Genomic DNA, 21,830 nt, shown 5'->3' on the forward strand with positions numbered 1-21,830 from the left:
GACCCTTTAAGCATTCAGATAGTTCTTTGAGTTGTCTATCAGTCAGCAAAGACGTGTTTAGGCTACGTTCACATTACAAGCCTCATTCTTCAAATCCGTTTTTTTGCTCAAATCCGATCTCTCTGACACGATGGTTCACACTCGTTTAGGTAAGTGATTCAAATCGGTCATTAATGTGACGAACCGGCGTCCTGAAATGACCCTCATGAGCTCATCCTACTCAGTAACGTCACGTGAATGAATCACGTGCATCATCAGCACAAACTAACGAGCAGAACGAGCTTCGCTGAGAAGATCATTAACTCTGATCAGCTCTCAGCTTCATTATTAGAGCGAGACGAAGGAGAAAAAGGTGAGATGAGCTGCTTTTCCACCGTTTACAGGCTTTAACTTCTGTTCGGCGCTGCTGCCATGGTAACGCTGAATGATGGTGCAGTGCAATGGAAAAAAAGCACATGAATTCCGATCTGAGGTTCACATTAAGGTCACATGGCCACGAATCGGATACGTATCTGATCTAGGACCACATATGAAAGTGGCTCAGGTCAGATTTGAAAAGATCAGATTTGTGTGTCCACACAGCCCTGAAAACATCAGATCTGAGTCACATTAGGGCAAAATAATCAGATTTGTGCCACTTCAGCCTGGTAATGTGAACGTAGCCTAAATGTCTAAAGTTCGCCTCTTTAGTTTTGTACTGGAGCTACAGGACTAATATAGCCAACAAGTAATAGAAGCTTATATTCGCCAAGCAGCATCGTGCAAACTGAGTATCTAAACCATCTCACAGCTACCATTTCCACACTAGCAAGTCTGTTTGAGATTATTTAATGCAATTTGAGGTAAGTGATGATTTAGGCATTCCGTTTGCTAACTGGGGAGTTTCATCTTCCGTTTTTGGCTACGTTAGAGCTCCAGTGCAAAACTGAAGAAGCAAACTTTGGAGGCCAAACATGTCTTGGCTGATCAGCTACATTTGGGATAAAAGGGAAAATTGTGAAAATTAGATATTTTTGCTGAATAGTGCTTTAATGCATCCCATTAGTGGCTACTTCTTATTCCCACTGCTGCATGAACACACAGCTCTCCACATCTGTAGCAGTGCAAGGGCTGAGGATCCGTGAGCTGCAGTGGCAGGACGTGCTGAAAGGCTCGATACTCAGTCTTTTTGCTCACGTTGAGTCAGTCGGACGAATAGAAAAACAGCTGCACTGTGGAGCTCATTAGGCCCTCGCATCAATCACAGATTCCGCTGCCTGTGCGGTGTTATTACACTTCATGTTCTGGCATTTTGTTTTCTGACAGTTTTTTGGTGCGCTGGAGCCGAGTGGTGAAAAATGTTTGAGAATGAGATTTAAAATAGAACAGATTGAGGTGACTTGTTCTTCCTCTCTCTCTCCCTCTCTACCTCTTATTGATATGACTGTATGGAGTACGAGTATCGAGGATTGCTGAAGCTTTAAAATCAGCTATTTTTTACGAAAGTCCGGAAAGGCCATGAGCTGTTGCTATAATTTTCTGTATTGTTATCTTGAGATAACAAGATAAGTAATTTGTCATTTCAAGATAACAATTTTGTCATCTCGAGATAACATGATAAGTATTTCATTATTTCAAGATAATTTTGTTATCTTGAGATAACAAGACAAATAACTTGTTATCTCAAGATAACAACTTTGTCTTGAGACAGTAAGTTATTTATCTTGTTATCTCAAGATGACAGCTTTTGTTATCTTGAGATAACATGATAAGTAGTCTGTTATTTCAAGATAACAATTTTGTTATCTTGAGATAACAAGATAAATAACTTACTATCTCAAGATAACAACTTTATCTTGAGATCACAAGATAATTATCTCGTTATCTCAAGATGACAGCTTTTGTTATCTCGAGGTAACATGATAAGTAATTTGTTATTTCAAGATAACAATTTTGTTATCTTGAGATAACAAGTTAATTAACCCAATTATCTCAAAATTATATAACTACCTCCTGTCCTCTCTGGACGTCAGTATATTTTTACTGAAACACTTTGATAAGATGAGCAGTTAAAAGTAGACTCAAACTACTCAAACTCTGCTGGTCCACAGGAGAGGATTTCTTCCGACAGCAGCGATTTATGTATTAATGTTATTGTGTCCATTTCACAATCAGACTACACTTTTGTATTATTTGCTCTTTTGTATTTAATTTGTGTGGTGAGGACCATTCGGACAATAGTGGGAAGTTTAATCTCTCTCTCTCTCTCTCTCTCACCTCTTCCAGGAGCCACTAAGGATATCTCCTACACCATCTCCTCTGGCGATCCTGATGGATATTTCACAGTTGACTCTGAGACAGGAGCCCTTCGCACCAGCCTGCCGCTGGACCATGAGGCTCGGCCGTCTCTGGAGTTGGAGGTCCAAGCCAGCAGCGGCTCCCCACCGGCCTTTGGTCAGACACGAGTCATGATCACTATTGCTGACGTCAATGACAACGCGCCCACCTTCCTGCCCTCCTCTTCTGAGTCCCTGCTACTTCCCGAGGCCACCAAGATCGGCTCGGTGGTGTACCGCGTCCAGGCCAAGGACCGTGACTCGGGACAGAACGGCCGACTCACCTTCTACCTGCTGCCGTCTGGAGGCCAGCGTGCGTTCAGCGTGGAGAGGGGCAGTGGAGAGATCCGTCTGATCTCCAGCCTGTCCTACGACAGTGTCCCGCGCTACGATCTGCAGGTGCTGGCCCGGGATGGGGGCATCCCGCAGCGCAGCGCCACCTTCACTCTGATGGTGCACGTGCAGGCCGAGGATGACCAGGGCCCCTGCCTTTGACACCCTGACCTACCGTGTGGAGCTGAAGGAAAACACTCCCCTCAACACCCGCTTCCTGCAGGTGCGCGCCCTCAACAGAGACCAGGCTGGAAATGGAGCAAACGGAGGTCAGTATAATCAGCTGTTTATAGATTCTTATAGACTTTAGGAGGTAAAATGCATTAACGTTGATTTTTTAAAGCGTTAAAATCAGTATAATCAGTGACAATAACAGGTAATGCTCTAGTTCTAGTATTAACCAGATAAGTGTGTGGTACGAACTCCAAAGTACTTGATTATCATTTTAGGTAGCATGATGGGAAGTTGGTAATTACTAATATTACACTGAAATAACTAACAGGTTCTAGTTATTAACCTGACAAAGGACATATTAAAGTCCCTCATAGTTATTTGGAGTAATAAAGCGGTAATTACATGCTAGATTTCAATGTAATGTCATGCATTTAAGCAGGAAAGTAAATCAGAAGCACCACCAAGAACCAGGTGGTTACATGGTGTAAAATGACAACACAAAATAAAAATAAATAAAATATACGGTAAAGACAGTAAAACCATAGTAGAATCATTGCTTTCTTTTACAGCCCAGATTCAGTTTTGTTTCTCGGTTATAATTAGGTTCATACTATATAAAGCTCTTTGTACTTTATTTGCGTATAATCATTTAGGTAGTATTTTTACATCAAATAACTACCCAGTACTTTTTTACAATAAATATTTACATAGTACTGTGGAGTGTGTGATGCATGAATGGTCCTTTCTGATGATGCTGCAGCTGCACAGACTCAGACTATTTAAACTATCTAATTAACCTTTGCTCCTCCTGTTTTTCCCCATTTTGTATTCTAATATTTTATACTAACGCTGTTTGCTATCCGGTGTTGACCAGAGGAGGATGGGTTCCCCTTTTGAGTCTTGGTTCCTCTCAAGGTTTCTTCCTGTTGCTCTTAGGGAGTCTCCATTGGCGACGCTCAATGGGGCTCAGACCCGGATTTTTCTGTAAAGCTGCTTTGTGACAACACCTGTTGTAAAAACGCTATATAAATAAACTTTGACTTGACTTGACTGTGTGCCACATACTTAACCTGTTAGTACCTAGAACCAGTTGGGCATTTCAGTACCATCATGCTTCCCAAAATAATTACCTAGTACTTTGGACCTCACACCTTACCTAATGACTTCAACCTTAAGGGACTATAAAGGAAATTTTACAAATTACTTGATTCATTTCCTAAAGAATTGTACTCAGTTCTAATTAGTGTGAGGTTGAGATTTACACCACCATTGTTTATAGATTTTGTAGACTATTTTTATATACTGTATTTTTATAAACTGTATTTTTAGATTGACTGAGGTATTACATGATACAAAGACCTTTAAATGAATAGTGTATGAATGTATATTTAAGCTCATACTTATATGGAACTTTGTTTGAATGTGTTCTCTTTTGTGATGGTCACACTGTCCACACTGAATCAAGACAAATTTCCCATCAGCGACCATAAAGATTAATTTAAATTCGATTCAATTTCTCTGGAGGTTCCACTCCTGCTGAACCGCTGTCCTACCGCCTCCGGCCTGACGGGGACGCGGCCGGCTTCGGGATCATCCCGGACAGCGGCTGGCTGTTTGTGAAGAGCGCTCTGGACAGGGAGGCCAAAGACATCTACCTGCTGACAGTACTGGCCACCACAGGCAGTGGGCGCATGAAGAAAACGGGCAGTGCCACAGTGAGGGTCTCTGTGACAGACGAAAACGACAACTCCCCTCGTCTCTCTCAGGAGAGGGTCTTCCTGGCTGTGAGAGAGAACCTGCCTGCAGGAACGGGGTTCGGCAGGGTTTCGGCTACCGATCGTGACGCCGGACTCAACAGCCGGCTCACCTACAGATTGCTGCACACTGACCGCAACTTCCAGATCAACTCCCAGACTGGTGAGCAGACAAAGGCTGACAGTCATTAATCTCATTCTGAGATTTTTGGTCTTGAAGGTAGAAAAAATAGGAGTTCGTTAGCCAATGAAATCAAAGCAGACTCAGCCTTTGTGGGAATGTATGTCAATTAACGTTTTGATTTTCTAAGTAAAAAAGTTTCTTTACAGAGAACAAACAAACAATTTCAGTGCATAATTTCTAGCTTAACATTTTAGAAAAAAAAATCAGAAAATATAAAATGTTTTTTTCGAATATGTTAAATTCAGCAAATAAACTTTAGTTGTGCATTTAGTGTGCAGAAATGTGTTCCCTACAGAGGATATATTAACTTTTTTCACTTAGAAACACAACAAAATTTTGCAGTTTGACCCAAACTTCTGCATGTGACTGTCCATGGATGTGGTTACTTTCTACAGGAGTCAAGCTTTCCAGTGAAATATGACACAGCATAGTCATGAGAGTGTGGTGAAGTGTGGCCTTCCTCAAAGTCACCAGTACTTAGAAAATCCAATTAGACATAAGGATGCAAGTGGAAAAAACCCATTGAAATACTCAGATTTCTGCTGAATCTTGACATTTTTATAACTGCAATGTATGTTATCGAGATATTTCATCAAAAAAATTGAACAACAACTTTGTGTGAGTTGTGCAAATTCCATTGAAATGAATGTAATTTCGCTCATGAAAATCAGCCCACAGAAAGCTAGTGTGACTAGGCCTTTATTCAGCTTATTTATGTGCCCTATCCTCAGTTAATTTGGGCAGGAAGTCCCTGTGGCCATTGTTAGACATTAGGCTTGTGATTAAGTTCTTGCAACGGGCAGGATTACCGGCCCTGCCAGCCAATAGCCATGACAAATATATTGAAGCAAGCAGTGATTTTTACACTGTCAAAGAAATTACGAATAAACCAATTCCAACTTCCAGACCAAGTTCTAGACCAGCGTCCGGGCTAAGGCGTACAGCAGAGGTGTCCAGTTCTGGTCAGCAGTGAGTTACCAGGTTTACTAATGTGTACTTGGGGAGGGAAATTGTCAAACTGTGCTGAGCTCTGGCTCTACAGGAGCAGAACTGATCTGGACACCCCTGGCCAACGGTCTTCAATTGATTCAGGCTCAGCTAGGCAGGCAGTCGACATCATTCAGTTAATTTATGTGCCTGTTTTTCAGTTCATTTGGACAGGAAGTCCCTGTGGCTATTGTTATACAATTAGCCCTGTGATTGAGTGCTGGCAGAGAGCAGGGTTAGTGGCACTGCCACCCACCAGCACTGCTTTCCAGCAGTTGAACTATGTGTAATTTAGAACTCCCACAGCCAAGTCCAGCTACTTCTGAATCTGATATTCACTGTTTTTTCACTTTTCTCTTCCTTTCCTTTCATCCTCCTCTCCAGGTGAGATCAGCACCAGGGCGGCGCTGGATCGTGAGCACCAGTCCAGTTATCAGCTGGTAGTGGTAGTGCAGGACGGAGGCACTCCTCCACGCAGCGCTACAGGCACGGCCCACATCACCGTACTGGACGAGAACGACAATGCACCGGCCTTCAGCCACACGCTGCCAGGCAGAGAGCTGCTAATCCAGGTAAGAACCACAGCTGGCGCTGTAGAGCAGGGGTTCAGATCACCAGTCTGTATGATAGACACAACCTCTACCACATCTGGTAGACAAAGGACTTTTAATTATTAATTGCTGTTGGCTTTTTTCAATTATGGCAATCACAAATATTTCCTAGATGTTTTCAGACATACTTGCCTAATATGTTATAAGTCTACATTGCTAATGGTTATAAGCCTACATAGTTAACAGTTTTAATCAGATACCATGAAAAAAGATGAGGTGCTCAAGGTTGGCTGGTTTAATGTCATGTTTACTTTCACGTTTACTAGACTACTAGCTAACTGGACTATCTTACTAACTATTTCTATGACTCTAGGTAGGTTTTGCATTCCATTATTTGTTTTTATCTAAAATATCAAGGCAATATTTGATCATTCATTTGATCATTATTCAACAAAAATCATTTTTAGTTGTTTAAATGAGGTGTTTAAGGGTTCCCGAGTGGCCCAACCGTCTAAGCGTTGGCCCTATCATCAGGAGATTGTGAGTTCGATCCCTGGTGATGCGGCAGTCGTCCGTGGCTGGGAGTCCAAGCGAGCACAATTGCCCCCCCTACTTCTCCCCCAGTCATTCAGCACGATGCTAGCCAGCACAGGTGTCAGTTAGCTGACATAACAGATCTGGCGGTTGGTACTTTCCTCCGAGCGCATTCGGCTGTCCAGTGACATTGCGGTGAAGCTGCACAGGACTCAGAGGAAGCCTGTGCTAGCCTTCACCCTCCTAGCGCTGGTGGTGTCGTGTGATTGGGAGAATCCTAACTAGTGGGTAGAATTGGAGACGACTAAATTAGAGAGAAATTTCAGGAAATTCTTTTAAAAACAGCGTCATTTTTTATGTCATTTGTGATTTTAGAAGTTAGATCCTATTCTGCAGGTGTGTCATGACCACTAGTGGAGACTTAGCCCTAATTAAAGCTGCACTGTGTACGTTTTGGGGATTTGGAGACCCCACAGGTGGAAATATGTAATTGCACACAATGTGCAGAAGAACGTTTTGTAACATCGGTTGTTCTTCCCTGAGCAGATGAATCTGATGACTGTGATCATGTCGAAAGAGAATTCAAAGAGAACTCGGTCAAAACTTGATGAAGGAAGTATTTTCCAAGGATATAAGTGAATTATTTAATATTGTCGTCATATCTTCATCAGAATAATGTTGATTTTGCATTTGAGACCCGAACATCGAGCGAGAGCTTCTCTTTGAGCCTGTTTGTGACATTAATATGTTAAAAAAATGACGTGGTCTGAAAAACATACGATAAATTATTGTTTCAAGCTTTACCAGGCAGCTCGCAGCAGCACACGCACCATATGTTAGCATGTTTTTTTCAATGTTTCGGCTTCTTTTAATTTTAACAGAAAAATCTTACATAGTGCAGCTTTACAACTGAATGTGTGTGACTGTTCAGCTAAGTGTGTATTATAATGTGTTGCATAGAAACAGATGCATTTTCGCCTCCATGTGTATGATCCAGGTGCAGGAGGGTCTGCCGGCTGGCTCTCTGTTGGGAACACTCCAGGCTAAAGACGCAGACGAGGGAGAGAACGGCACGATCTTTTACTCGTTGTCTGGTAAGCAAGCAAATCTCCTTCACTATGAGCTGTTTACAAAGGCTTACACAGCATAATTACATTAAAACAAGCTGGATTTCCTAAAAGCATGTCAGCACAAGGATGGTTCTTAAATGGTAGAGTGAGCATCACGGTGAACACTCTCTCTACCAGTTAAGACGATCTTCACACTAAGATGCTTTTGTGAAACAGGGCCAAGATTAGCAACATATAAGCCATTTTTGTTTTTTTTTTTTACAATAAATTCATAAGAGGAAGTTGGTCCATGACATGACCCACCAACTCCAGCGAGGACTGTTAAACATGAGCTCGACTTCTCAGTGAATAGATTTGTTTTGGCTTGCCATTTATTTGCCTTTTTTACCTCAATTTCCTCTTTTCTCTCAGGGTCCAGAGCAGAGCGGTTCTCTCTGAACCCGAACACGGGGGAGCTGCGTTCTTCTTCCCCATTGAGAAGGGCTGAGAAAGCCGAGTATAGTTTCACGGTGACCGCCTCCGATCGTGGTGCTCCGCCTCAGAGCTCGTCCTGCGTCCTGCGCATACAGGTCAGAGTTTTTACGCTACGTTCACATTACAAGCCTTATTACTTCATTTTGGTCATATCCTGTCTTTATGCCTTGATTGTTTGCACACCAGCGTTCAAAAGTTTGGAATCACTGTAAGATGCAAAATCACTGTTTCACTTCAAACTTCGATGCGATTTTGGATATATTGACTTTTGAAATAATAATAGCTGACACGTTATCTCTGATATTGTCTCTCTAGGTGGTACTAATGGTAATATAGCATTGATATATCTTGTATGTGTAAAGCCCACTACCCAAAACATACATCATGAAAAAAAGAAAACTCTTGAAAGTAGTCTATAATGTGTTTTGGACCAAAACCCCTTCAATTGCTTTTATTTTATTCAATTTTAACCTATACGGTGAAGATTTAAAAACTATAAGCTAAGCACCAAAGAGTATTTTAGAATGTTTCATTCAATATTTCAGTAACTCTGGGGAATATGAAATATTTATAAGATAATAGCTATTATACTGTAATTATTTATTTATAGGATTTTCTTAAGAAGTGATCTACTTGAGATTTGATTAGTTTCAAATGTAAGGCATTCTGAGTGTTCAATTTATTATAACTTAATTCTCAATGTTTTACATCTTTCTTATTCATTAAGGAATCATCTACAGCTCTGTCAATCATTTTTTTTGGTTTCACAGCTTCCTACTAATGATTTGAAATCTGTGTAGTAGCATCATAATTGTTTTATGAATTAATCTGCCACTTTTTTAAATTTATTGAAAACGTCTGAAGACTAGTTTAAGTGACCCATCTGTGATTTGCGAATGTGCAGTAAAGTGTGATGTGCAAATATTTGAATTGAAACATAAAATCGAATCATTACAGTCACACAGCCATGAATCAGATGTGTATCTGATCTAGGAGCACATATGAAAGGGGCTCAGATCTGATTCGAAAAGATTTTTGTGTTCACACCACTCTCAAAAAATCAGATCTGTGCCGTTTCAGCTCTGTCAAGCCCAATCATGACAGTCTGGGATTCAGACTTGCAGTTGCATCACATTTTATAGAGTAATACTCAATAAAGACATTTGTAATTCATCAAAGCTGGGTACCGTCAAATCTGATCGCAAAATAAGCACATGCAAATTTCACCAATGGTTTTGTTATTCATTATTTTCATCTTTGGCATATCTGTACGATCAAACTCATGTCTGGAAGGAGTGTAAACTTGAGCATAATAGTGTAACAACCTTAAAAATGCTTGATTTGTGGTTATCTAACCAAAACTATTATCGATATCATCTATAATAGCATTGATAAGAATAAAAATAACAAAATTACAGAAAATAATAATAACAATAATACATGGCCATCCAGAACAAAAGTGGATATACTTACTTTGCAAGTTCATTAGTATAAACAAACAAACATGCTGCAACTGTTCCATATTCTATTTAAAGACATATTACACTGTGCTTTTATTTTATACTACTGACACAGCCCAAAAAATAGCAAATAGAAAATTCACCTAGTGCATAAGGATCTCATAGACTGCAATAATTCAGTACTTAAATGTTATTTTGGGAAAATAATCGCAGTACACAATCACATCCGTACCGTATTTAAAAAAGACTAAGATGTTTTCTTTTTTTTTTTTTCTTTCCAGTAGTTGTAATTTTAACACTATAAAGTTTGGTCAGTAGGGGGAGCAATGCACTCACTACTCAACCTCAACCTCAACCATTGGCTCACAAGCCACTAAATGTTGTCGTTTTATTGGTTCCCTACCGAAACATCTGCATAATTTAAGGTGTAATTTATGTAAATGATATGTAAATGAGGTGCTGGTAGGCTGGCACTTGATTTCATGCACTGAAGCTGGCTTCAAATTTCCTTACCAACGTTTCATGAATCAGATGTACAGTAGTTTGTACGTCATTAAAGGAGGTCAAATCTTCACAACTTTATGTCTTGGCTTATTTCTGTTATCAGTATAATCTCTGAAATCCTTTAGGACCACTTTGTCCACCACATTCAGGCACACCAGTCTTCAATATGGCCAAACCACGGGACTACATGTGGCAGACCGTGGTGGAGTTTTAATGTGTGGTATCTGTGATGTGTTGAGGGAATTGATATGAAAGCGGAGAGCTTCTGTATGTCTGCTGTAATTCTTTAAAAACACATTCAATCAAAACTCTCAGCTTTACTTCCTCTTTCCAGAGCTTGATCCCGTAATCCAAACCCAAATGAGAGAGCCCAGGAAGCCGGGCTATTGGCGCGAATTAGATCTATGCGTCACGCTATATTTTACACGATACACTGTTTTTGTTTTTATATCCGCTCCAGTGTGTCCAGATCCCGCAGACTATCTCCTGAACGGAAGTGTTTCTGGCAGGCTTTGGGCCTCTTCTATAGTGCACGATCCTTAATGCTTTTTCAGATGTGATTTCCAAAAGGGGATAGGATGCTAATTGTAGAGCGTACAGTTCCCTGCCATATCTCTGCCTCCAGAAAGAGAGAAAAGGGGAGGGGGGGGGCAGCGAAAGAAGAAAAGGCACCTTTGAATCAAGTGTTCCCAGATGGCCTGTGATGGGCCCCAGCTGTGGCTCGCTCTGATCAGACGCAGAGAGCCGCTAACCTCAGCCTTCTCGCACGGTAGCACTCACGGACACACTCGCTCCAGATAACGTTTCACCACAACAACATCAAGATAATATTCCACATACCGGTCAAGTAATACCAGGCACTCTGGAACGTTCCAGTACATTGCATTTTAGAGAATGCTAAGTAATGCAGTTATAGGCGTTCTACGATTCCTCCCGCTGCTCGGTGCCCATGGAGTGGACTGTTTGCTTTTCATGGTGATTTAAGCATGAAAGCTTTCACCTGTTGTCATTACAATGCCATGTTTCCAGCCTCACTCAAAGGGCACAGGAAATGACCTTATCATGCTTTCATGTGCCTCAATTTGAGCTCTTATGGAGAGTCCATGGCTTCTGGGTCAGTATAGTAGAGGAACTTTACTGTTCACAGTAGAGGTGTTATTTGGATTTCAGTAGTGTGATGGAACAATGGTAGAAGCCCGAGTCTCTTAAGCCTGCAGTGTACTTTAAACAGAAGTAGTGTTTCGAAGCAAAATGACATCATTTTGTCCAAAAGAAAAAGGCTTGAGTTCACATGGTGTTCTGTGTGATGCTTGCTGAACAGAAGTCTTTGTCACTGCGCGTTTACATGCACTTAATAATCTGATAACTGCAGAAAATCAGATTTTGTCAGTTATCCGATCAACGCATTTACATGTTCTTGAGTAATCAGATAATGGAAAAACTCCGGGTCTACATGAGTCAGACAGTAATCAGATTTCTGCTTTGCAACAAGCCAATAAACTCACAGAAGAAGACGTGATGTAAACGTAACATAAAACTCAAACTTCATGCCACGGCTTTTTTCGCAACGCTTTACCTGAAAATATGAATATACATCATCTAGAAGATGAAGAATATTTAAATCCTTGATTTTGTCAAGCATGTATTTGGTATCGCTTATTTCCAGTACCGCGGTCTGTTTTCGCACATGTGCAGACTGAGAAATCCGAAAGAAATCAGAGTAAGAGTTCACATGCACTGAGGAATCTGATTACTGAGCTAAAATCCAGCCTCTTTATTGGATTTCTTAATCAGATTTCTAGACCTTCCACCAATCTAGGAGTGTGCTGTTTACATGACCATTTGAATAATCAGATAACTGCAGAAGTTTGATTATGAGAGGAATTATTGAGCGCATGGAAACGCACTCAGTGTTTGTTCTGAGACCTCCACTTGACTGTGATTGGTCCATATCACCATGTTGTTGCGCTGATTGGGTTTGATCTTCTGCATGAAGCAGGCTACTAGCAGTGCTGAGACGTACCCCAGCTTCAAGTACATCTATGACAGGATGTTCTACAGTTTAATTTCGTTTAGTTCTTTTGTGGTTTGAAGTCAACTGTCAGCTTTACAGTAAATAAAGAAAAAAAACAAGCTAAAAAACTTCTAACGCTTCTAGAAAGGATGACATTTTCTTTGCATGGTTTGCAAACTTGCTGTTTTTTCAGTTGTTTGAGTTTTTCACAGTGTTTACTTGAAGACTTGCTTTTGGTGTTACAGCCAAAATAGGCCTTCTAAAATGAAGACCCACTAAAGTAGCAGTAATTATTTTACCAGGCTCTCTTGTGGAAGGTTTTCTTAGTCCTGTGGAGGCTATGGCAGTCCCTTATTGTAGAAAGTGAACCCAAAACACGTTTTCATAGAGCTGTCTGAGAAATCTGACCACTATCAACAAGCTGGTGCACAAACTTTGACCAAAGAGAGCACATAAGGTGCTAAAAACTCATTTTTCTCTAATCGTTGGGGTCTTTAATCTTTTGAGGGTGTGTGCTGCTGAGACTGTTGGTGACTTTGAAGAGACATTTGTTTTCCGTCTGGCCGCATGAAAGCAGCCATCAAAGTGATTATATTGTGGCTGTAAAATAACAGACTGTATGAAATTGAATATTTACAAGTTGTAAGAGGTCGTGGCTCCATGACTGGCTTTGATGACAGATTCTTGCAATCTTTGTTTTTAATCATAGGTTCTGGGGTCTGCTAGAACTTCTCCCAAACCCAACACCCTGTCCATGACCCTCAACTCGGTGGAGGGAGCACAGCCAGGCTCCATCATAGGTTCTGTGCGGTCACATGAACATCGTGATGTGGCGCTTGACGGACAGGTGACTTACCTCGTAGTGGGTGGAACCGATCAGGATGGTACCTTCATGGTTGACCGTCTGACAGGGGATGTGTATTTGGCCAGGGAGCTGGACTATGAAAAAGGAGCTCGCTACACCTTACAGATCGAAGTGGACGACTTCTCAAAGACCTACCCTAGCACCTATATGGTCCAGCTGGATATCAATGTGCAGGACAGCAATGACCATGCTCCAGAGTTCCCTGAAGATCCTGTTACCATAGTTGTCCCTGAGAACATGCAGCCAGGCTCCTCCATCTACACCTTCCAGGCCACTGATAAGGATGGCAGTGGCCCCAACAGTGAGGTGCGCTACTCCATCCAGCACCGCTGGCCTGACCGCTCAGATCTTCTGAGCCTTGACCCCGTAACTGGAGTGCTGACTCTGGGTCAGGAGTTAGACCACGAGGACACCTCCAGCCTGTTCCTGGTGGTCCGAGCCACCGACTCGGCAGCGGATCCCAACCAGAGGCGCTGGGGCTCAGTTACGGCCCGCATCTTTGTGACGGATGAAAATGACAATGCTCCAGTCTTCAGCTCTCCTACAGCGGTCAGCATGATGGAGGATCAGCCTGTGGGCTTTGTGCTGCTCTACGTGATGGCCCGGGACGCTGACCAGGGTGAAAACGGCCGAGTGTCCTATCGTATCCAGACTGGCAATGCAGCAGGCCGCTTCAGCCTCAACCCCAACACCGGTGAGCTTCTAAGTCAGAGGTTTTCAAATCTGGACCTTGAATCCAGTTTCTGGCCCTGGAATTTTGTGATCACTGAACTGCTGATGTAATGGATTGGCCACCTTCCAACACAGCCACCAGTAACTATAAAATCCTCAATCAGAAACTGGATTCAAGGTCTGGGTGTGAAGATCACTACTCTCAAAACTCAAGTCAGTGTAGCTATACCCATGTAGCAGAAGGACCAGGGAAAAGAAATCTGTGTTTTCTTAGGTTAATCTTGCTCTTGTGGCACCTGATAGACATGTACAGAGTATGTGCCTTGAATTACGGTTCAATGCCCAATAAGTGGTTTGTGTATTTTGCCAACATTCTCCTCTCTCAGTGTAAGTCTGGGCAGTTCTAATCCCTCACCAATCACAAGGCTGATGAGGTTTGTCTCACCCACACATTTTTAACAAAGCAGCGTTCCCCAACGGTCTCCTTCTCTGTGTTCAAGTCAGAGAATTTACCGTGAGAAAGCTAGCGTCCATCTGACCGTTAATTGAACAGACCACACCAGCACTCCCTGGATGCACATTCAGCTTCCCTCAGTTTCACTCGTTTCTTCTGTTTATGTAGATCCAGTTTCACTCGTTTCTCCTGTTTATGTAGATCCAGTCTAACTCATTTCTCCTGTATATGTAGATCCAGTCTAACTCATTTCTCTTGTACATGTAGAACCAGTCTAACTCAGTTCTCCTGTACATGTAGAACCAGTCTAACTCATTTCTCTTGTACATGTAGAACCAGTCTAACTCATTTCTCTTGTACATGTAGAACCAGTCTAACTCATGTCTCCTGTATATGTAGAACCAGTCTAACTCATTTCTCTTGTATATGTAGATCCAATCTAACTCATTTCTCCTGTATATGTAGAACCAGTCTAACTCGTTTCTCCTGTACATGTAGAACCAGTCTAACTCTTTTCTCTTGTATGTGTAGATCCAGTTTCACTCATTTCTCCTGTGTATGTAGAATCCATTTACTAATTTCTCTCCTACTCACACTGTTGTGTTTAGTTTAGCTTCAGTGACATAACAGGCAAGGAGCCGTAAACTGAGCACGCTCATTAGGAGTATATGAGGACCACACCCAGACAGTTCACTGATACGCCTGATCAGTGTTTTCGAAGCTGTATTTTATTAAATCACTATCTTATTTTTTCCATTCAAACTTCTCAAGACTCAACTTTAGTGTCATACATTTTTAATAGTCTACACTTCGTTTCTTGGGACTTGGGAAGTGGCATTCTCTTTTCACTAAACATTGACGTGAATCAGTTGTGCAACATGCTGTAAACTAAAGTACCAGGCAGCTGTAACACGGGGAAAAATTTGGAAAAATATCTAGTTTCTAAAGAAGCAGGAGTTCTGTAAACAAACTTTAAATATGATATAAATGAAAATATATAAGTGTGTGAGACATCGCCATGCTGAATTATAACCAATGCTATTAAATGTAACGAAGACATTCTCGGTAACATATATAGTGAATTGACAGCTTGTGCAATGTTTTCCACGACTGTGTTAGTTATTTATTATCGACTGAAAATCAGGACGTTTGGTTGTGTCAGGAAGTCCTTTCCTGGGGACAGCCATTTTCCCAACTTTTCCCCATTTCCCACCACAGCTTTATGTTCATTTTGTTCAAAGCCAAAGTCCCAAAAGTCATTCAGCAGGAGGCGAGAGGGTTTCTCTAAGGGTTTATAAATGGGAGAGCTGTTTTATTTTGGTTAGGTTTACCGCACCCTTTTGATTTGATGTGCATGTATACATTAGTTTGAAATTTCTCCATCATCAAAGGCTCATAATATAGTCCCCACTCAGTGCTTACTCTGAATAGGATTAGAAAGGCAGAGACACCTAATAGAGCTGCCAGCTGGAAGGCGTTTTTCTTCCATTAATGTCAAAACGGTTTAGGAATTAATATGGGCTGATATTTCATTTCTGTTTTAAATCAGGCATGTTATATGTATCGCTGCAGTGGCGCAACCCAGGGTGGGATTAGGCATAAGTTTACGTCTTGGTGAGCAGTAATGAACTGATATTGACCAGACTTGGGGGATTAAAGCTTAACGGCGTTTTGACTGGATGAGGAAGAGGAGGTGGTCTGGCGGTTGTCTCGTGCTGGCCTTAAGCGCAAAAGCAGAGTTTTCGAACTTTAGAGTGGAAGCTTACTTCACCAGCCGCTGATGTGTTTAGGGCTGAAGTGTGCTTCGTGAATTATTAATAAAATGAGGCCTCACGCAAACGCTCGGCAATATAGGGCAGACGGGCCGGCGGGCAGGCTGTCATGTCAATCCCCCTGAGTGTGTTTTACACTGGGAGACCCCAAAACCTTCTTGCTGATGACAGTGAAACGTTGGATCCTCTATCCCCTCAGCAAAAAAGCACTTTCTCTGTGATTGTAGCGGAACTCAGAGGCATTATCAAGGAGGAAAGCAGAATGGGGAGTCAATTGGGCAATAAAACTCTGGCTTCTACTTGAGGATCCTGCGGTTGACTTTTTCAGTAGTAATAGAATCCTGGAAATCTAAGCAACTCAAGCCTTTGAGTCTTTTGGCTCCTGCCATAGCGTGTGCAGTGCATGTGGTTCGTGAGTGAGAAGAGTGGGAAATATTTCTACCCCGGCTGTGTGAGTGAGGGGAAAAGCCACTGCTTTATCACTTCTTTTACTTTGTGGTGGAGGGAAGATAATTGTGTCTGTTCAGCTGCCGAAGGCATGTAAATAATGCAGTTCCCAGGCAGAGAAAGTAAGAAAACACGCTGATCCCGGCCTGTAATAGCTTACGAAATTTGGGGTTTTACCTTCTTTTGATTTTAGCAATGATTTAGCAGCCTAATAAGTTTTAGAATAACAACCGAATAATTTCTTCATACAGAACTCTTTGAAACAACTTAAAATCCATGTTTACTGAAGAACGGGAACTGAGTGTTTCAAGGAATGCTTCGGAAAAATGTAATTTGCACAGTTTTCCACTTTCCCCAGATGTAGTCGGTCAGCCCGGGCATGTATGATGTCCGGATTTTGCTTTTTTAGTTTAGTGCTGGAGCTAACATTAGTTTAGTGCTATGAGCCTAACATTGCTAATGGGTACTAGAAGTCAGTAGTCACCCAAATCTTTTGTGTAAATATATCCACAAAACTTCTCTCAACCCTCTCATCCGCGGATCCATTTAGGTCTAAGACACAGTACAACTGTGAACTATATAATGAACAAAACTTTGCTGTGTAGCTATTCACAGAGGGAAACCAGCTATATGGCCATGACTTTATGGTAATTTGTAAAATGTGATTTACTGTCTCTAAGTCAAAAAACACAGTATATGGCACTTGAAACTAAAAGTCATGGCTATGGACAAATTGTCAAAGCAATAAGCCCCAGTAGGCTGTGTAGTACAGTGATTTTACCATGGTTAAGGGGTGTTGTTCAGCAATTATACACCAATATTCAGTAAATAGTTATTTATTGTAATATTTATTGTAATAATAATAATAACAATGAACAGTTTTTCTGCAAACTTAGTAAGCATTAGGCTGTGGTTGCTAAGCAATATAACAGTTCAAGGTTAACTTAAAGCCACATAATGCAGAATTCAACTGATGTGTGTGGTCATATGTGTGTATATGGAGTATTTTACTGCAGTTTTGAACATGAATAAGCTAGCAAGATTTTAGAACATCTATTTTATAAAATCGCCTTTTAACCTGCTCTCCATTGATGTAATGCAGTAAAGTTTTATTTTTAATTTCTATAAAGATGCCATGGATTTTTTTTTTTTGCATGTTCCTTCAAGCTTTCTTCCCTTCTGCTCTGCGTCAGGTTCTCTCTCCATCCTCAAAGCTGTGGACCGTGAGGAGCAGGACAGCTATAATCTCACTATCGTCGCTGAGGATCATGGGACACCGCAGCACTCCACCACTCAGGTGCTGTCGGTGCAGGTCATTGACGTGAATGATGAGGCTCCCTGGTTTGAGAAGAGCGAGTATGAGGTCAACGTCAGAGAGAACCAGCCGGCCGGAACCGCTGTACTCACCGTATCTGCCGCTGACAGAGATCAAGGTGAGACGATCCATAGCGTTTGCTCATCAAAGGTTTATGTACGTCTTTACACTGTTACTTTTCAATCAGCCCTTGTGTGGTGTTGATGTGTTTGTTACTCAGTGGTCTGGTGGACCCACCACATTACTGTTCAATACAGCCGTAACAGTTTATGTAAAAATACCAGATGTTTAAAATATCACAAGTGTCCAGCGTAGGGTTCTCCTTTAGCAGCTGTAGCCAGTCAGCAGCCTGTCCATGTTGTCCACCCTCAAACACAAACATACACACACACACACACAACACACACTAACAGCAGGCCATGTAGGAGGAGAACAGAGTGAAGGACACAGCACCTCCACACTTTTACTCCCCGCAGGTTCACCCAGCACCACATGTGTAATATAAATGTGTGGGGGGTGAACAGAGTGAAGACACTGAAAATGGGTTATTTTATATGTTCTTCACAGAAAATGAGCAAAGGACAAAAATCTGAGGTTAAAATAATAATAAATCACATCATTTTTTCTTGTGGTAAACAAAAGTTCACAGACCTGAACACCACACAAGAGTTAAGGAAGTAAGACAAATAATTGGAGCATGTTTAGGAATATAGAGGAGCTTTTCACTGATACCTTGAATACATTTAGCCAGAGCTTCATATTCATCAAAGTACCACGCTTGGTATGATAAGTAGGTTTTGCACAAATAATGCTTCACAATGCTCCACAGGGACCCCCAGGTGGCCCATATTTTTGCTCTAGCCCTATGTGTTGGGAGTTGGGATAGAACAAAAATGTAGAATGGCAAAAATGTAGGTGGTTCCTGAGGACAGAATTGAAAACCACTGGTTAAAAGTACTTTTTTGGCCCGAAGGTGGTTTAACAACAGGAGGATAAAATGCATGGGCTTTGAAATTACGCCCAGCTTAGTACCTCTGTCAACTGTTCCTTCAGTTTTGCAGATTTTGCAAGGAAAATGCCTCTTTTAACCTCTTCCTATTGGCTCCCTATTGGCCGTTCTGACAGCGAAATGGAAATCAACTTGGATATTTTTCTTTTGTATAATCGAATAAAAGAGCTTTCCCCATAACTCAGTTATCTGATTAAATAGGACACTCTTGGCTCTCTGAGTGTGAAATGTTGTAAGCTGTTATCGAGCACTGAGAGGTGAAGGAGGGGAGGGGTCAGAATCAGTCCACACCTTTCCACAAGGACAGCCATACTGAGACCAAACAGAAAGCACAGCTGCAGCATTCTTCACAGCAGAAGATCTTGTACAACTGACACAATAAAAAAAAGCATTTAAGCTCAGTAAAAAATGACTTGCTTGGTCACCGACAAAGATGATAATCCAGTTGGCTTTCGGTTTTGTAAATTGTACATATTTCCAATAAAATATGTGGCGTCAGTGAAGAATAAGACTCGGGAAACAAAGGCTCTGTTCACACAGCAGGTGAAAGTGGCCTAAATCAGATCTTTTTCTTCATATGTGACACAGATGTGAACAGCAAAAACACGTTAAATCTGACATTCTCTATTCCGATTTGGGACACTTTCATATGTGGTACCAAAATCCGATCCAATATGCGGCAGTGCGACTCAGTCTGAAGAGTCAGATTGGAATTCATGCGACTTTTATGTCAATTCAGTTCGACTTTCATCATCATTTTGATCTGCTGAGACCTCATAAACATTTAGTCTGATGTTTCTGTACCAAAAAATCAGAAGAAACGTATCGCACCCGCTCTGTGTTCAAAAAATTGTAGAAAAAAGTGACTAAATGTGGCCGTAGGAGAACGTGGCTGCAGCGTAAGGGAAAAGTCTGAAAGCACTCCTGTGATGCTGGTGAAGATGAAACTGAACCCTCCAGGAGTGACTTGCGTTCGTTGGCAGTCATGATTGTTTATGTGAAGCATTGTTCTTTTGTGCATGTGGGTCAGTTTAGGAGCTGATCTGTTCAGACTGATGTCACATACAGATCACATTTAAAAGATATTGTGAGCAGCCAAACAAAAAAAATCTGATTTGGTGAGAAAATCAAATTTGGGCCACTTTTACCTGCTGTGTGAACGAAGCCATAGGGCGTCAAGCGAATGCTCTTTTATTGAGCACAGCAGCAGGGGAGAACCACCACTCGGTGCTCCTGAACAGCCAGGAAAATGGGGCAGGTCATCAATAGTCCATGGTCCAGTAGTCCAACTCCAGTCCACTCCAGATCCACTGCCACCAACCCACAGCCTAGCATATCAAGTCAAGACAAGTCAAAGTTTATTTATATAGCACTTTTTACAACAGGTGTTTTCACAAAGCAGCTTTACAGAAAAATTCGGGCGTCGCCAATGGCGACAGTGGCAAGGAAAAACTCCCTAAGGGCAACAGGAAGAAACCTTGAGGGGAACCAAGACTCAAAAGGGGAACCCATCCTCCTCTGGTTGACACTGGATAGCAAACAGCATACAAAAACAGGAAAAACAGGTGGAACAATGGTTAATTAGATAGTTTGAGTTCATGCAGCAGTAGCATCATCAGGACGGTCAGTTCATGCAGGTGAGGTTTGCACAGCTTTGTACAGAGTGAAGCTCCATGGTGGTCAAAACGGTGCAGATCAGCCAACGGAGATCGAGCTCTGGTGACTCTAGCAGCTCTGGTGGCTCCCATGTGGCGACTCAGGCAACGTCGCTCAGAAGAGAGAGAGAGAGCGAGAGAGAGACAACAACAACAAGTACAAACAACATTCCAGCACCAGTAACCCCCCCAACAACTTATTTAAAGTCTCTCCTTTTGGCACCGGCACCTCCCAGCAGCCTGTGCACGTGGCCGCTCTGCATGGCCATGCGAGCCGGTAGCGGGACGCCACAATATATTCTGTTAACGTTACTGAAGTAAAAATGCATCGTTCAACTCAGGGACCTCCGAAAGAGGCGAAAACTGCATTTAATGGCTGTTGTGCAAAATAACATATTGAACTGTTGCAAACCAGCAAAACTCAAGCTCATTTGTATTTAAAACATTTTGAAAATCCCACCACTGGCAGAGCAGTTATCAGCCTGTCCTCTCATGCATTTCCTTCTACAACCCCATTTCTAGAAAAGTTGGGACTCAAATAAAAACACAATGCAATGATGTGCAAATAAATTAAACCCTATGTTTAATTCAAAATAGTACAAAGACAACATATCAAATGTTGAAACTGAGAAATGTTTGTTTTTTTTTAAATATATATGCCCATTTTGAATTTGATGCCAGAAACACGTTCCAAAAAAGTTGGGACGGGGGCAACAAAGGGCTGGTAAAGTTGTGTAATGTAAAAAAAAAAGTGCATTAGTGCACATGGTGTGGGTGACGTGCACATCTGTGAAGGCACCATTAATGCTGAACGAAATATACATGTTTTGGCAACATATGCTGCCATCCAGACGACGTCTTTTTCAGGGAAGGCCTTGATTATTTCAGCAAGACAATGACAAACCACATTCTGCATGTATTGCTCTTTTAATACATTGCTCTGTATTAAAAGAGTTAAGGTGCTAAACTGACCTGCCTGCAGTCCAGATCTGTCACCACTGAAAACATTTGGTGCATTATGAAATGAAAAATAGGGCAAAGGAGACTCCGAAATGTTAAGCAGCTGAAATCCTATGTTAAGCAAGAACAGGAAAACATTTCACTTTCTAAACTACAGCAGTGTCTCCTCAGTTCCCAAACACTTACAGAGTGCTGATAAAAGTAGAGGTGATGAAACACAGTGGTAAACAGGCCCCCGTCCCAACTTTTTTGGAATGTGTTGTTGGCATCAAATTCAAAATGGGCATTTATTTTTCAAAAAACAATAAAATTTCTTAGTTTCAACAT

General features: G+C 41.6%; 1 protein-coding gene across 1 annotated transcript in view; it reads left to right on the plus strand.

The window, feature by feature from the left end:
* The window catches only part of dchs1b (dachsous cadherin-related 1b), a 185,654-nt gene that overhangs the window by 147,080 nt on the left and 16,744 nt on the right, over nucleotides 1-21,830 (plus strand). Inside the window, 8 exon segments of the mRNA XM_036594360.1 lie at nucleotides 2,266-2,797; nucleotides 2,799-2,917; nucleotides 4,347-4,739; nucleotides 6,132-6,319; nucleotides 7,830-7,926; nucleotides 8,314-8,471; nucleotides 13,064-13,913; nucleotides 17,758-17,997. Coding sequence (XP_036450253.1) covers nucleotides 2,266-2,797; nucleotides 2,799-2,917; nucleotides 4,347-4,739; nucleotides 6,132-6,319; nucleotides 7,830-7,926; nucleotides 8,314-8,471; nucleotides 13,064-13,913; nucleotides 17,758-17,997 — 2,577 coding nt within the window.

Source organism: Colossoma macropomum, unplaced genomic scaffold, assembly GCF_904425465.1.
Source record: "Colossoma macropomum unplaced genomic scaffold, Colossoma_macropomum, whole genome shotgun sequence".
Taxonomy (NCBI): domain Eukaryota; kingdom Metazoa; phylum Chordata; class Actinopteri; order Characiformes; family Serrasalmidae; genus Colossoma; species Colossoma macropomum.